The 14,879-nt window shown below is 42.1% G+C and overlaps 2 protein-coding genes across 2 annotated transcripts; one reads left to right on the top strand and one right to left on the bottom strand.

The window, feature by feature from the left end:
* Nucleotides 1–2,337: 2,337 nt before the first annotated feature.
* LOC138609202 (lens fiber membrane intrinsic protein-like) lies at nucleotides 2,338–3,952 on the bottom strand. The gene is made up of 4 exons (XM_069681839.1): nucleotides 3,778–3,952; nucleotides 2,836–2,985; nucleotides 2,615–2,749; nucleotides 2,338–2,399 (listed from the first exon to the last, which is right to left on the bottom strand). Exons 1-4 carry the CDS (start codon nucleotides 3,950–3,952, stop codon nucleotides 2,338–2,340), a joined length of 522 nt encoding a protein of 173 aa, XP_069537940.1.
* A 3,238-nt stretch (nucleotides 3,953–7,190) lies between these two features.
* Nucleotides 7,191–14,488, top strand: LOC138609352 (ubiquilin-4-like). Its single transcript, XM_069681996.1, has 11 exons — nucleotides 7,191–7,348; nucleotides 9,029–9,180; nucleotides 9,340–9,488; nucleotides 9,585–9,847; nucleotides 10,220–10,378; nucleotides 10,502–10,724; nucleotides 10,831–10,970; nucleotides 11,407–11,490; nucleotides 12,484–12,599; nucleotides 12,689–12,923; nucleotides 13,012–14,488. Exons 1-11 carry the CDS (start codon nucleotides 7,205–7,207, stop codon nucleotides 13,162–13,164), a joined length of 1,818 nt encoding a protein of 605 aa, XP_069538097.1. The 5' UTR covers nucleotides 7,191–7,204; the 3' UTR covers nucleotides 13,165–14,488.
* The last annotated feature ends 391 nt before the right edge of the window (nucleotides 14,489–14,879 follow it).

The raw sequence follows: 14,879 nt of genomic DNA, 5'->3' as shown, positions 1-14,879 counted from the left end.
GGATGAACATCTGCCTCAGACAGCGACAGAGCTCTTACCTGGACGGAGGACTCCCTCCTGTTTGAAGTGAGACAGACTGCAGGTCTGTAAAATTAGCTTTAATGAGAAAATTGTCACATATATCAACAGGTCTGTCAGTGAAACTACCAGGTGTTTGCTTGTTCAACAAACAGTAACAGAAGGCCGCAGACGTGCCTCGGGGGGCTGACCTTCACCTTGCATTCCTGCATCGAATCAATCACCTATTAAACCTTTAAAGGACAATATTAGCACGGTTACACTTCAACTTTAAGCACACATGTGCTCTGGTCAGTTTCTGTCAGTAACACATGAGCTGTTTCAAAACAAATATTTGCTCTTGCGTTGCAATTTGACACGCTTTTATTCAGTCTTAAAGATGCAAAAAAACTTGTTAAATGTTATGCAACTTTATAATTTTGTCAGCCCCAGTTTCTATAAAAGTTGCCACTGCAGCTCTGCAAATTAATAATACTAATTTTTTTTTTTAAATGTGAAAATGTGCCAAGTATTCCTGGAGGACAATAAGACCCGGCCTGAGTGGATTATAAAAGCATCTGGAGAAAAGCACACAGTATTCCCGAGCTTATCTCCTCTCTGCAGCCACAGCGTATGGAAACTTGGATCAAGGGACGCGTCCTCTGACTGTTTACATTTCTCTCATTGTTTCTGCGTCACCAAGTAGCCAAAGCATTCATTATCTCAGCGGCTACTGCTCCTCTCCCTCCCAGCTGATGAAGAGGAGTGGACGAGTACCAAGAAAGAGTCGGAAGCAGCTATTAAAGACAGAGGCAGAGGAACAATCAGTGGCTGGAGACCCCACCCTGGTCCCCCCCGGTCCTGGAACATGGCCTCCTCTCAGGTTCTACAGCAGCACACACAAAAACACACACACACACACAAACAGCCTCACACAGCTTTTCCATGTGCTGACTTGAGAGTGTTCGGGGGACAAACAACAAACATGTTGTGGAGGATAATGTCGGCTGCCGGAGGCGAGGCCTGTTCCCATGAACACCAGCCTCATAAAGATCTTATACTTCACTGTTTGTTTAAAGGAGTCCTCGTCTGATTGACTGAAGCAGGAGCAAATCAAACACCTTCAGGGGAAATCCTGAGACCAACGTATGTACTGTGTACCTTTGATGTACTGCGCTCTGCTGGGGGGACCAATATCTCTACATTACATACATTCTCACTGTTTAATACGAGCATTTCCTGAGAGGACACACTGCCGTCTGAGATGCTGAGTTTACTCAAATGTAAAGAGTGAGAGGATTGTTACTGAAACTGCAGTCTTATAAAATATACGATCCTGATTTAATCTGTAATACAATGCACACATCCTTTGTCAAATGAAAGCAAAGCGCACAAGTACTTTTAGTGGAGTAATTCAGTGCTGCCACCTGCTGGTGCATTTCAGAAACAGCTGCAAAAAGCACACAAAGACTGCATCCCACTTCTCCCACAAAGCCCTACTTGGCTCTATATTTGGCTCATTTTGAGGCATCTACCCCCTTAAAATGGCCTTCAAAATAAAGTGATTTGGAAGGCAAATTGCAAAAAGAGTGGTACAAGAAAATTCCCATAATGCTTCATGAACTAAGGCAGTGCAACAAGGAACATGGCTACCACGGAAGCTCCTGTCTTCTGCAAATAGTCATGCAAACATTTTGAATCAGATGGATTATCTTAAGGCTCTGCACGGTGGTGCAGTGGCTAGCGCTGTTGCCTCAGCTAGAAGGTTTCGGGTTCGAATCCCAGTTCGGACAGAGTGGGCCTTTCTGTGTGAAGTCTGCATGTTCTCCCCGTGCAGGCGTGGGTTCCCTCTGGGTACTCCGGCTTCCTCCCACAGTCCAAAGACATGCTGGTTAGGTTCATTGGTGACTCTAAACTGTGCGTAGGTGTGACTGTGAGTGTGAAAGGTTGTCTCTGCATGTGTGTGTGCGTCAGCCCTGTGATTGACAGGTAATCAGTCCAGGGTGTACCCCGCCTCCCTCCCAGTGACAGCTGGGATATGAGTCGCGACCCTGAGGGCCAACTACAGTAACATAGAAGCAAAATAAAGAAGAGGTAAATAACACCATCCAGTTAATAATTTCATTAGCTTTATTATGTTTTTCCTCTGTGCTATCAACATGCCGATTCCCAAAAGAAATTCCATATTGAGAGACTTTTAGAAAACCTGTTAATCAGACCGTCAAAGAACTCGAGAAGCAGCGTCAGACGTCAAATCTTCAGTCGATCAGTCGAGCCTGCTCTCTCTTTGCCCTCCATTCAAAGTTACATTGTCCTCTGTTGTTGTCTGTCTGTCTCCCTCTAGCGGGGGCCGTTTCCTCTCCTGCACTCACACATTCTGTAGGCACATATGTAGAAAATACCTGCAACAGACAGAGGTATCATATGATGGACAGTGTGAGTGTTAAAATTTAATAGGTGAACTATTCACGGTTAAAAATAATGTCATGTTTTTCACTTTGATTCTAACTTCTGTGTTTGGCTTCTTCTGAGCTCCCTGACAAGTTTTTAATAAATCATTTAATAATGAAAGGTTGTGTCTGGACAAAGACTGACCCCGGCCTTTGTCCTTCCTTACCTGCAAAGAAGGTCATGAGCATGGCCACCCAGCCCAGGATGTAGGACCAGGAGAAGCGCCAGTCACCAAATCGCCTCCCCAGGAAGTTGATAGTCACTCCGGTGTAGATGGCCATACCCAGCAGAACAAAGAAAGCTGAAAGGAGAGATAGGAGAGTGCATGTCAGTCATGATTGAAATAAGTTTGAAATTGTTCATGTGTGTGAATTTAGAAGAACTCACTGGAGACGAAAAACATGATTCCTGCAGCAAAGGAGCGGTTGAACCTCTCAAAGGAGGAGAAGTGGGAGAAGGACATGAGGCCAGCGATGATGCCAGCGAAGCACGACATCCCTGAGAGGATCATGAAGGCCCTGGTGGCATTCCAGTAAGCTGGAAGAAATCATTAAACATCAGTAAGTAAATGTCTTCACAAACATTTCTTTAACTTTTTACTATTACCAACATGTGCTCTGTGAGGACTATTCCTGTTTTTTAGGGATACACAGTGGGGTCTGCAGCCCCCTGGTGGGCCTTGAAGGTACTGCAGGTGGGGGACCGAGAGGTCATTTATAAATAATATTTTCTTATTTCAATTTTACAATCTACTATTTGCAGTTTTTTTTTCCACTTTACAAATTGTTACTTTTAGTGTGGATTATGTTTATGCACGTAGACATACTAGATTTAGAATAACTTATTTTTGAATAACTTGGCCTATTATACTTTTTAAGTTTTTGGATATGGGTCACTTAATCCAACTCAAGAAAAAATGTAATCATTCTCATATATGCCTATTACTTTGTATATGTAAACGCCCAACTAGGGACAAGAGTTGAAAATGAGTGAAAGCTATAAACTCTCTGTGCAACACATCGGTTTCACGCTCTGTACTGGAACTATGTTAAATTGCATCGTCCCCATCAAACACATAAATTCAAATTCACACAACCTGACTGTGCAATCTATATACTAGACAGAATAAAAGGCATCAGACAGCATTTCTAAGAAGTCTCTTGCATTAGCTGGCACTCAAAAAAGCAGGGACAGGGTTCAAAGTTTTGCTAACAGCCACATCACTGTCCAGCCAGAGCTTCATCGGTTGTAGAGAAAGCCAAACACAAATCCGCATGTGCTTTTGATTTGTGTCCTAAATTGTTGTCTTGGCTGTGCTGAGTGTCTTACCTATGCTGTCAGTCTGCATGTAGCACTTGTTGGACATGCAGTACCTCCACAGACCCTGGTGGGCATAGTTTCCAGACAGACGGTATTGCATCCAGTAGTCGGTGGCAGTGGAGACCACCAAGAGGATATTTCCAACAATAGCACAGAACAGGCCCCCTCCCATGAAGCTGTACATCTTGAGCTGAGATAACGGGGCCACTGCAGAGCAACTGGAATGAAGTGAGGAAAAGCAATGGAAGGAAGATCACTACAGATAAAGTAAACTAATATTTTAATATGAATATACAACATTAACAATTTCACACAGCCTCACAGTCAGATTTAACACATGTACACACATACTGTCTGAAGCTTAAAGCTCCTTTGAGGAGCTTTCGGTTTGTGTTGATTTTGGCGCCCCCTGTGGACAAAGCCGTACCTCTTATCTCTTTGCTGATTTTGTCCTGTACAAGTGGTGGTTTTTAACAAAAACACATCCTGCTTTCTTTAACAACCCTTTGTATCACTCACTTTAAATTTTTTTGCCCTGGAAAATGTAAACAAAGGCAGCGAGCAGTTAATCGCTTCGTCTGACACCTACACCCCGCCAGCAGTTTCAGGCATTAAAAATAACTATATAGAAATAATCAATCTTGTCGCTGATGGTCTGGTTTGCTTTTGTAGGTCATGTAGAGTAATCAGAATTAAATTCAGTCCGTTTCATATCCAGTGAAAAACTCCTCACAGGAGCTTTAACGAAAATCTGCGCGACAAAAAAATCTCTCTTTAAAAATGTGTTATCACTCACCACCAAACTTCAGAAACAGTCCTTAAAGACACCATATACTTATGACTGCCACCTAATCTTTAACAAACAGATTTATAGCTGCTTTAACCCCTTGATTTGAAAAAAATGAAGCAGAATTGATCCTGCAAATTTTTTTATGAAACATATTTACCTTTTCTTTCGTGGGAACATCACTATAAGTTGAACTGGTTCAAAGCAAAGCCACAGTTAAAAGCTATAATGTTGTCGTTCCCCTTCCCAGTCCTCATGTCACAGCAGTGCTTGTTCAGTAGTAATCAGGTTTTATCTGATTCTGCACGCCTCTGTCCAATCACTGTCATCATAAATGAAAATGTAACACTCTCGGATGAACACAAAAAACACCCTGAAATTGGATCCCTTACCTTGTTTCTGGAAATGCGCCCTCTCCTCTCCGAGGTAAAGATAGAAACGGGTGGAGGGGGAAAGAGAGAGAGAGAGCTGCTGCTCACTTTGGGGGGAAAGAGAGAGAGTCACAGACAATACTACAACCACAAAAGTTTTCCCCTCGTTTTTTCTGTCGATGAAAGCAAAATCCTTTACGGCAATCGGTCTCCCTGTGTGGGATGAACTTGAATGAGACATTGAAGGGGCCACAGTGCATGTGACCCTGTGCATGTGTGTATGTGTGTGTGCATGTGTGTGTGAGTAAGGGGTTTTGTGTGGCATTGGAAAAGAGGGGGGGGTGTTCCATGTTTCTTTTTTGGGGGGTTTTGTTTGTTTGTAAATGGTGTGCTCTAGAACTGGGGATATGCAAAGGTATGCAGGACTGTCTGTGTCAATGCGACATGCTGAAACACACATTTTTCTTTCAGTGCTGTCACAGTGTGGCGGCGTGGAGGGACACATATAGAGGGAGCACACTATACAGGCTGTGTCTCTGTAACTATAGGATTGTCATAATGAAGATCAAATATACGTTTTCATATCCTGTTACTATCTTACAGACTTTATTGAGATAAATATTTAGAAATGGAAATCTTTCAACATCTAACATGACTCACAACAAAATGAAATTAAATACATAAGCATGCTTCCTCTATCTCAAGCTCTTTAACCCAGACTAAATATGACGTCGTATGTACATTTAGTGTCCTAAAACATTTAAAACATCACCAAAACAACAGCTGTTTGGTAGTGTGAGTGTTGTGAGAGATTGTTGGGTATTCTCTTTGTCTGCATGGATAAGGATGAGCATAAGCTTGTTTTGGTCTCAGTCCCAGGCCTAAAAGTAGGAGAAGCGACCCCTACAGACAAGCCCGTGAGCAAGTGCCTTAAGGCCTAACTACTCCAGTGAAGCTACTTGAAACAAACAGATTAGACTGTGTTTTACTGGGCAGCTTCCTGGCGTGTGTGCATACATTTGGGGTTAAAAAATGATCAAGAGAAAAGTACAAATAAAATCAAGGCAATAAAGCTTAATGTCCAACTGAGCATGTTGAGAGCAGCTACTACTGTTGCCTCCGTCTCTCCCAGAAAATGCCCCTAAACTGACCATTTGAAAGGTTCCACCTTCTACCATTTGATTATACAGGTATAAGTGTATTAATGTAGGGTATTAATAATGTATAAATAACACAGCCCTCCTGGGAAGAGAGTCATCTATTAAGTATTCTATCAATTACACCTGTTGTACATATTTTGTATTATGTTGCTTTTTTATGTTATTCGTATAGTCTATTTTTTATCTTATTCTATTTAAGTTCCCTGACAGTAGGATTACAAATGTTTAATAGCTTTTTATACTTATTTTTATTCTAGTTCTGTGTTCATTGTTCTTGCAACAAAACATCAAGATACATTCCTTGTATGTGTAAACCTACTTCGCAATAAATGTGATTCTGATTCTTAATTTTTATTTACTTGAACAAAACTAGTAATTAAGCCTGACATTTAATGTGGACAGTCCCTGTTAGCATTTACATACAACATATACAGTGACACCGCATGCTGCGGTAATTGCAGCAGAGGAATTGGGGGTGAAACATGAAAAGATTTCTCTTGTCAGAGCTCTTTGTAGAATGTTGAATTCTTTTATTTTTTGCATATATTTGCATTTGTATTTCTTTTTGCGCTTGTTTTTTAATTAACCATTTAGGCTTTTAGAGGTTTTTGGATTCTGTGATTGTCCATCAGTGTGATTTCTTCAGATCTCTTGTTTTGTCCAATAAACCCAACAGTATTTTATTTACAATGGTTTAAATAGGCAAAAGCAGCAGAATCGTGCATTATATAATCTAGATTCAAACTATTTAGCTTTCATCTAGTTAAATAATATAAAACAGATTTTTTTTTAAATAGTTTATTAACTTTCTCTTGTTGTAGAATAACACAACTTTCCTGTCACAGACCATCTGTTGAGTCAAACAATTTACTGTTTTTATTTAAGATATACAACAACCCCTTACAGCGCTTTGATCTTGCAAGCAGCTTCTGCTTTCAACATAATCCTGAATAAGCGACAGTAATTTCAGGGGGAATTATATTTTCAGACCTGCTTGAGGTGAGCAGGCAGGCAGTGGGAACCATGGGAACTCCTGAGATTCGTTCTGGAAAGAGGTTTGACCTCTTATGACCCGGAAGCTGACGCCAGACCCGAGCTGTTCCATCGGCGGAGTAAAGATGGCTGACCAAGGCGCCGCAGATCCTGGAAATAACAACAATAATAAACCTGAGTCATCGGAGGGAACTATTATTAAGGTCACAGTAAAAACACCTAAAGACAAAGAAGAAATCGCCATCGCAGAAGATGCCTCTGTCACTCAGGTTTGTTGATTTCGCAGGTGGGGAGCTGGCTGGTGGTGCGGTTCAGCGCCGTGCTCTAACGTCATGCCCCTGCCCACAACTTCAGCTAGCAAGCTAGTTAGCCCTGTTAGCAATTGTCGTCTCGCTTACCGGCTAATTGATAGTGTGTGGAATTAAAGTGGTTGTGTGTAACAAAAGTATTACAGCTTGGGCCAACAGCTGTTTGGTGTTATTAACGTCCTTGACGCCAAATAGAGAGGTATAACCACGTTAGTATTTGTAACGGCTAACCGGCTAGCCAGCTAACGGTAACAGTTAGCTAGTTAGCTAACTCAGCTTGCGAGCTCAGCCAACGTTAGCTAAGTATGTAGCCAAACAAGTGTCAGCTGACGGGTTGCGCTCTTGCTGTGCCTAACGTTCCTGCCATAAGTGATAAAGGCCAGATAGAACCATTGGTGTGGTTTCAGATGGAGGCTATGCCGAAACCCTTTCATTTCCCATTTTAGCTTAACAGCTTTTGAAAAGTGCTAAAGCTTGCTATCACTCTAGAACATTCTCACTGCTGCTACTGAGTCATTCAGCTTTCTAGGGAATATACAGTATTCTCAGAACTACTGTTGTCTTGGCGACGTGTTACAAAGACCCTATAGTGCAATCGGTGTAACAAGAATCAAAGGAAATGTCTTAGCTGTGCTTGACGCCTGGTCTAGCTTTTTTTTTTTTTTTTTTTTTTAAATCAATGCTGTGTGGTCTTAAGCAACAGCAAGCTATCGCTGTCTGGTTGTATGTAACATGTATGGTCATATACGTCTGTTCAAGCGTTGGACTTTACCTACATCTCTGACCTCCATGTGTTCTCTTCATGTCTTCATGTGGCTTTATGTTTGATATATTTAATAAGAACATTTAGCATTCTGTGAGACGAACATTTTATGTTAAGTGAAATTGGTCCAACTGAGAGGTTATGCAAACAACATGATTCTTTGTTCTCATTTTTTATTTTGATGCCCATCAGCACAACCGGTCTCTTGGGTTTAAGCGAAAGTGGAAGCAAATAAACTATCATCAGAAAATAAGCAAAATTTTGCACATGATAAAGGAAGGTTATAAAAAACACAAAGTACATACAAACAATATAAAACATCAAAAACCTTATCAACTGAAGCTACAGGAAACAGTTCTTACCAATTTGTTAGTGGATATAGCACAACAAGAAGGCGTGTGTAAATAAGATTAAGTTGTGTGATTAGGATCATTCTCAGTCCTCTATCTCATCTGTTTAGCTATCTCGTTAAAGTGATACTGTGTGGCCACACAAGTAGCTGACTGCTGTGCAGTTTTAAGACAAGAAACCCTTTATTGACAGCTGAAATAAAAGATGCAAAAAGAGAGCCGCTGCCTTCAGGATGAGAACATTTTCTGTGCTAATTATGCTTCAAACAGTAGTCAAAGAGTAACAGTGATTTGGCAGATTTGTGTTGCACTGCTAATAGGATAAGGTACAGAGGACTTACTTAGAAATAGGAATTTAAGTCTTTAAGATTGCAACAGAACAGAAAACCATTCGAGCAGCACTACTAAGGTGTAACCATCTTATTCTTAGTGTTATCCGTTTAATATCCTGTTTCCTCTCACCTCCTTTGCCTCTTATCATTATCACAGCTCCTTTCTCATCTCTCTTTATGTCTCCCTGTCTTTTAGTTCAAAGAAGAGATCTCGAGGCGGTTCAAAGCCAAACAGGACCAGTTGGTTCTGATTTTTGCAGGGAAGATCTTGAAGGATGGTGACAGCCTCAGCCAACACGGCATCAAGGACGGTCTGACAGTTCACCTAGTCATAAAGACGGCACACAAGTAAGGCTACTTTAATACACAAAAGCATGTTTGTTCATGACATCATTTTGTGGCGGGCCTGTAAGGAGGATTTACTCACCATGCAAGTGTTAGTGTGGATTTTAGTGAACTGTTGTGTCCAGACACTTTTTCTAATACACCCTCAAATGAACCCTGTAGGGCAGGAGATGGCGGGAGCACCTCAGCCTCCAGCTCGACCGCCACTCAAGCAGGCAATACCTCCGCCTCGAGTCCAGGTACCAACCCCTCCTCCACAGCAGGCTCGACTGGGACTGCCCCTCCTCCCGCACAGACGCCCAACATACTGAGTGAGTTTACATTACCTACAATTTAAATATATTTAGTAGTTCAGCACCATAAAGATAATCTAAGTAACCATCGCCCACTTACCTGGCGTCCCTCAGCTGGCTTCGGTGACCTGGCTGGTCTGGCAGGAATGGGCATGGGCTCGGCTAACTTCATGGAGCTGCAGCAGCAGATGCAGAGGCAGCTCATGTCCAACCCGGAGATGCTTTCTCAAATCATGGAGAACCCGCTGGTACAGAACATGATGTCCAACCCCGACCTGATGAGACAGATGATCATGGCCAACCCTCAGATGCAGCAGCTGATGGAACGTAACCCTGAGATCTCCCACATGCTAAACAACCCTGAGCTCATGAGACAGGTAAAGGACATGGAAAGGGACTTTGTGGGATTACTGGGATCCAGCTTAATGTAAAATAAAACTATTATAGCTGGAGCCTTCATTCTTTTTGCAACAGAAAGTTAGGGCTTCTGTTTTTTGGGTCATCAAGTTGTACATTTTTCAACAACATTATTACGTTACGTTATGTGCCGTTCAAAACATGTTGTAACACCTTATATAATACCATACATCGTACAGAAGATAGGAATATAACGCATTTGAAGATAATCTAAGAAATGACATCACAGTAAGAAAAAATATTGAAGACACTGGTGGGCTGATTTCTGATGCAGAGTTCAAAGGGCTAAATAAACTGACTTGCCTCCTCTCCCTTGTTATCTCTCCTCTCAGACCATGGAGCTGGCGAGGAACCCGGCCATGATGCAGGAAATGATGCGGAACCAGGACAGAGCCCTGAGCAACTTGGAGAGCATCCCAGGAGGTTACAACGCCTTGCGGAGGATGTACACAGACATCCAGGAACCCATGTTCAGCGCTGCCAGGGAACAGGTATCTTTGTTCGTTTGTGCTCTGTTTGGACTCATTCCTGCACAATCTATAACCTTTTTCATGCTGTTATGTGGAAACAATACTTCTATTGCTTTTAAAAGTGTCTAATCTCTCCCCCTGCAGTTTGGAAGCAACCCGTTCTCAGCTCTAGGTGGGAACTCTGAGTCTGGCGCCCAACCATCACGGACAGAGAACCGAGAGCCCCTGCCCAATCCATGGGGTCCCCCAAATTCTTCTAACCCCTCTGAGAGCGGAGGGGGCACCACGGGAAGTACTAGCACCGCTGGGGGCACCACCCCTAGTGTGTCTAACCCTCTGGGCATCAATCCTGGAAGTCTCGGTAACGGTAAGACAGTCTCAGTACAGCTGTTTTTGCATTGCTCAAGTATATAACATGTTTATATATATTAAGTCTAAACATGTCCACAAGTAACTCCTTTTGTGCATTTCAGGGATGTTCAACAGCCCGGGCATGCAGAGTCTACTGCAGCAGATCTCAGATAACCCTCAGCTGATGCAGAACATGCTGTCTGCTCCCTACATGCGCAGTATGATGCAGTCACTGGCTCAAAATCCAGAGTTGGCCTCCCAGGTATGAAACAGAAGCATGTGACAAAAAACAGTGAAAATTCTGGATACTTAGAGTTAAATAACCAGGATTTGTCTCTTTTGTTCAAACAGTGTGTTCCTCATATGGAACTGATTGATTTTATTAAACTGTGCAGTTTTAATGAATTGTAAGGAAGAAAGGATCTAGCCTGGTCTGTTGTGCATTAGACTAATAAGCCCAGCTGTTTAGTACTTACTCGACGGAGCGGATTGTCTGTTAAGCTCACTTGCATTTGCAGTAAAAAATAAACAACAGCGCTCTGACTGATTTGTTCCTGATAAACTGGGTTGACTCTCAGGAAACTAAAACGACCTGACAGTGTTGGCTGAACGAACACTGATATGAAAGAAAGATTTTGTGGAGCTCTAAGTGGAGTAAGACAATACCCTGACTGTCTCTCTTTATCTCTTTCCACCAGGTTTTGATGAATAACCCCTTGTTTGCTGGAAACCCACAGCTGCAGGAACAGTTCAGAGCTCAGTTACCAATCTTTCTGCAGCAGGTACAGCACTCATTTCAGTAACTGATGACTCAGTCCTGGTTTTTAAAGGTTTTTTTAACAAAACGAGCATAATCTTAGTGACAAAACAAAGAATTGTACTGACTGGCCCATAGGGGGCAATGTATAGCAATAAACCTTGACCCCGGTGTTGTGAAATGATATTTATCTGCACATGCTGAACTAAAAAAGATAAGAGATATCTGCCACACAATTGTAACTGTCATTTTAGATTTTGTTGATAAGTTTGTACTATTCAAAAAAAAAAAAGAATTCCAGAATTTAAGGAAGTCTTTTGCTGCAACCTAAAAAAAAGCCAAACAAAATTGATCCGTATCATGTTATAACAGGAAGCGCTTTATGTGAAGTTATTATTTTCTGCATGATACGTTTCATAACATCCATCCATTATCTATACCGCTTTTCCTGTTCAGGGTCGCGGTGGGCTGGAGCCTATCCCAGCTGTCATTAGGCGAAAGGCGGGGTACACCCTGGACACATAGACAGACGTTTCAAAACATATCATAAATAATTTTCTTCTTATCACAAGATGCGCGTTTGTTTGTTGCAATAAAGAGAAAATATCTCTAAATAACATTGAAACAGGGCGCTGGTTTAGCTCAGTTGGTAGAGCAGGCGCCCCTTGTACAGAGGCTACAGTCCTCGACGCACTGATCGCAGGCTCGACTCCCGGTCTCATCATTTGGTGCATGTCATCTCCCACTCTATGCTCGCCACATTTCCTGTCTCTCTTCAGCTGTGCTATGTAAGAAAGGCAAAAAGCCAAAACGATAAATAAATAACATTAAGACATATTGTAATACCATGAAAAACATCTTGTTAGAACAATAAACTTTCGTGTTATCAAGTGATGCTTATCTGTTTGTTTTTACTGGGTGGCAGCAACATGCTTCTGTAATTGTTGAAGTTAAGGTAAAGTAAATGGACTGATAATCTCTGATCTTTCAGCTAACTGATCACTCTGTTTGGATTCAGATGCAGAACCCAGAAGCCCTGTCAGTGATGACCAATCCCCGGGCCATGCAGGCTCTAATGCAGATCCAACAGGGTCTACAGACGCTGCAGACAGAAGCACCGGGCCTCATGCCCAGGTTTGCTCTCACACAGCCGTACACATGTTTCATTTTTTATTGTAGAAGTTCTGTTTTTCCAACCCTTTTTTTCCTTTCTGTTGGCGTAGTTTGATGACAGGTGGAGTTCCTGGCATGCCCGCAGGTGGGGTTCCTGGCATGCCCGCAGGTGGAGTTCCTGGCATGCCCACAGGAGGAGTTCCTGGCATACCTACAGGAGGGGGCCTGCCCACAGAGAACCCAGCCTCCTCACCCAGCAGTGCAGGAACAAACAGCGCCCAGCAGCAGCTGATGCAACAGATGCTCCAGATGTTTGCTGGAGGAGCTGGCGCAGGAAGTGCATCGGTACATACTCGCACACATACACTGATAATACAAGCTTCACTTCTGTCTTGTATTTCTTTTAAAGCTCCATTTATTTCACCTCCTGTAGATCCAGACCCCAGAGGTGCGGTTCCAGTCCCAGCTGGACCAGCTGAGCGCCATGGGCTTCATCAACCGCGAGGCCAACCTGCAGGCCCTCATCGCTACAGGAGGAGACATCAACGCCGCTATCGAGAGACTGCTGGGCTCACAGCCCTCGTAAAAACATACAGTACATCCTGACACACAGACACGTGCATACATACCTGACTCATCAACACACCCAGCATCGACAGAGAACCAAGAGAAATTAAAGTGTATCGTCCCAAACTTTACAGAAGAATCTTGGGCAGAATCTCATTCTACATCTGTTTTCAGATCATTCCCTAGTCCCCCTACAATCTGTCTTTGCATCATCCCACCAGATCTCTGTCTCAGAGTGCTGCTGTAGAGCCGGACTGAACCACTCTCACCTTGAGGGGTGTTCTGGTGCAGAGAAAAGAAGAGTAAACTTCTCCTGAAAAGGGATTCCCAACCATTTCTTCGTTCATTCATCTTTTTTTTTTCTTCACATTAAACTGGAGTCGAGTGTTGCAGACAGACATTTACATAATACAGATTTAACCCGTGTGATGTGATTGGCTGTCGGCTCTGTTTCTTACATGGCAGTTTGTTAGCATTAACTAGACATCAATACATAAACCTTTTCTGGAATACAGCGTAATCCTGATCAATAACAGGAAGATGTTTTGTCCATACAGACGTTCAATCTCATTCCTCCTCTTTTCCCCGTTCACGACATTCTACAGAAATAGCTGGTTTTGCCCAACAACTTTCACTATTTATTGCAAGCGCTTAAGAAAACGACGCCCTCCACTCTACCCTCAACTAATGTAATTTGTCATTCCAAACAAAAGTGCCCACTCGCAGGTGCACAGTGTCTTTTCCTCCTGAGGCACCACTGCTGTGCCTTCTGTCCTTCCCTGCCCTATCAGAGCATTGTTGGAAAAATTACACCCCAAATTCCGTCGGTTAATCTGAGACTTCCAGTAAATTCCTCACAGCATCATTCAGACCTGTAACCATAGTCAAATATCACATCGTAGCAGCTCCGGAGCGCTGTTAAAATGAACATGAATGAAACAAACAAGCTTTCCTTTTGTTTTAATCTGATTCTTCTTTTTATTCTATTTTTCTTGTTTTGAGGTGCAGTTAGTACCTAGAGATAATTATGATTTGTCTCGCATAAATAAAACGTGGAAATCAAGTGAGTAAATAAATAAATAAATAATGGAAAGGCTTTACAAACTGTGGTGTGGTGGCACCATATGTTTCTAAAAATCAAGTTATAGGTTGTCTTATTATTATTATTATTTTTCTTTTGAAAATCTCAGCATTGTAGTTGTGGTAACCTTGGCAACTGCTTCTATAGCTTTGCTTTGTCTGTTGACCTCAGCTGAAGAAAAAAATCCATCTCCCAATTGAACATGTTGGAACTAACTTTTAACAGTACTGTACTAAAAAAATAAAACATGGTCAAAACAGTCGACGCCCTGTGTCAGTTGATTGTGGCATTGCGATGGTGTAGATGAGACGTGTGAGAGGGCACTCTGTCTTTGAAGTGCATAAAAAGTAATTAAATTGAGAGTTTTTAAATGTTTATGAAACTGATGCCTCTATATGACCTTAAAACATACCAGACCATCAGAAAGTACAAAGTTCAAATTATTTGAATGCCTGTAAACAAAGCGAGCATGGGACGGTGACAGGAACTGCAAATACGTTTATCTGTTAGTGACAACATGTAGTTATTAATCGCACATTTTCAGAGATGTTTTTCAGTGAAATATTTGCAAACTATTAAAAATGATGCCTTTCTGACTTTTGATAGTTTGCTAAAATATATAAACACTGTAACGCAGGACATATTTAAATGAT

The sequence above is a fragment of the Semicossyphus pulcher genome, unplaced genomic scaffold, assembly GCF_022749685.1.
Source record: "Semicossyphus pulcher isolate SPU_LCO1_2020_fin unplaced genomic scaffold, fSemPul1.0.p SCAF_5, whole genome shotgun sequence".
Taxonomy (NCBI): Eukaryota; Metazoa; Chordata; class Actinopteri; order Labriformes; family Labridae; genus Semicossyphus; species Semicossyphus pulcher.
Note: the sequence above shows the minus strand (reverse complement) of the source record. Positions and strands in the feature narration are given on the sequence as shown.

What these genes read in the sequence shown, in the direction of transcription:
- LOC138609202 (XM_069681839.1), bottom strand. Translation starts at nt 3,952, where the DNA reads ATGTACAGCTTCATGGGAGGGGGCCTGTTCTGTGCTATTGTTGGAAAT. An exon ending in AATCATGTTTTTCGTCTCCA is followed by an intron (nt 2,750 to 2,835) that starts GTGAGTTCTTCT and finishes CTCTCCTTTCAG; the next exon opens with CTTTCTTTGTTCTGCTGGGT. An exon ending in GCTCATGACCTTCTTTGCAG is followed by an intron (nt 2,400 to 2,614) that starts GTAAGGAAGGAC and finishes TGTCTGTTGCAG; the next exon opens with GTATTTTCTACATATGTGCC.
- LOC138609352 (XM_069681996.1), top strand. Translation starts at nt 7,205, where the DNA reads ATGGCTGACCAAGGCGCCGCAGATCCTGGAAATAACAACAATAATAAA. An exon ending in ACCCTGAGCTCATGAGACAG is followed by an intron (nt 9,848 to 10,219) that starts GTAAAGGACATG and finishes CTCTCCTCTCAG; the next exon opens with ACCATGGAGCTGGCGAGGAA. An exon ending in TCAGCGCTGCCAGGGAACAG is followed by an intron (nt 10,379 to 10,501) that starts GTATCTTTGTTC and finishes CTCCCCCTGCAG; the next exon opens with TTTGGAAGCAACCCGTTCTC.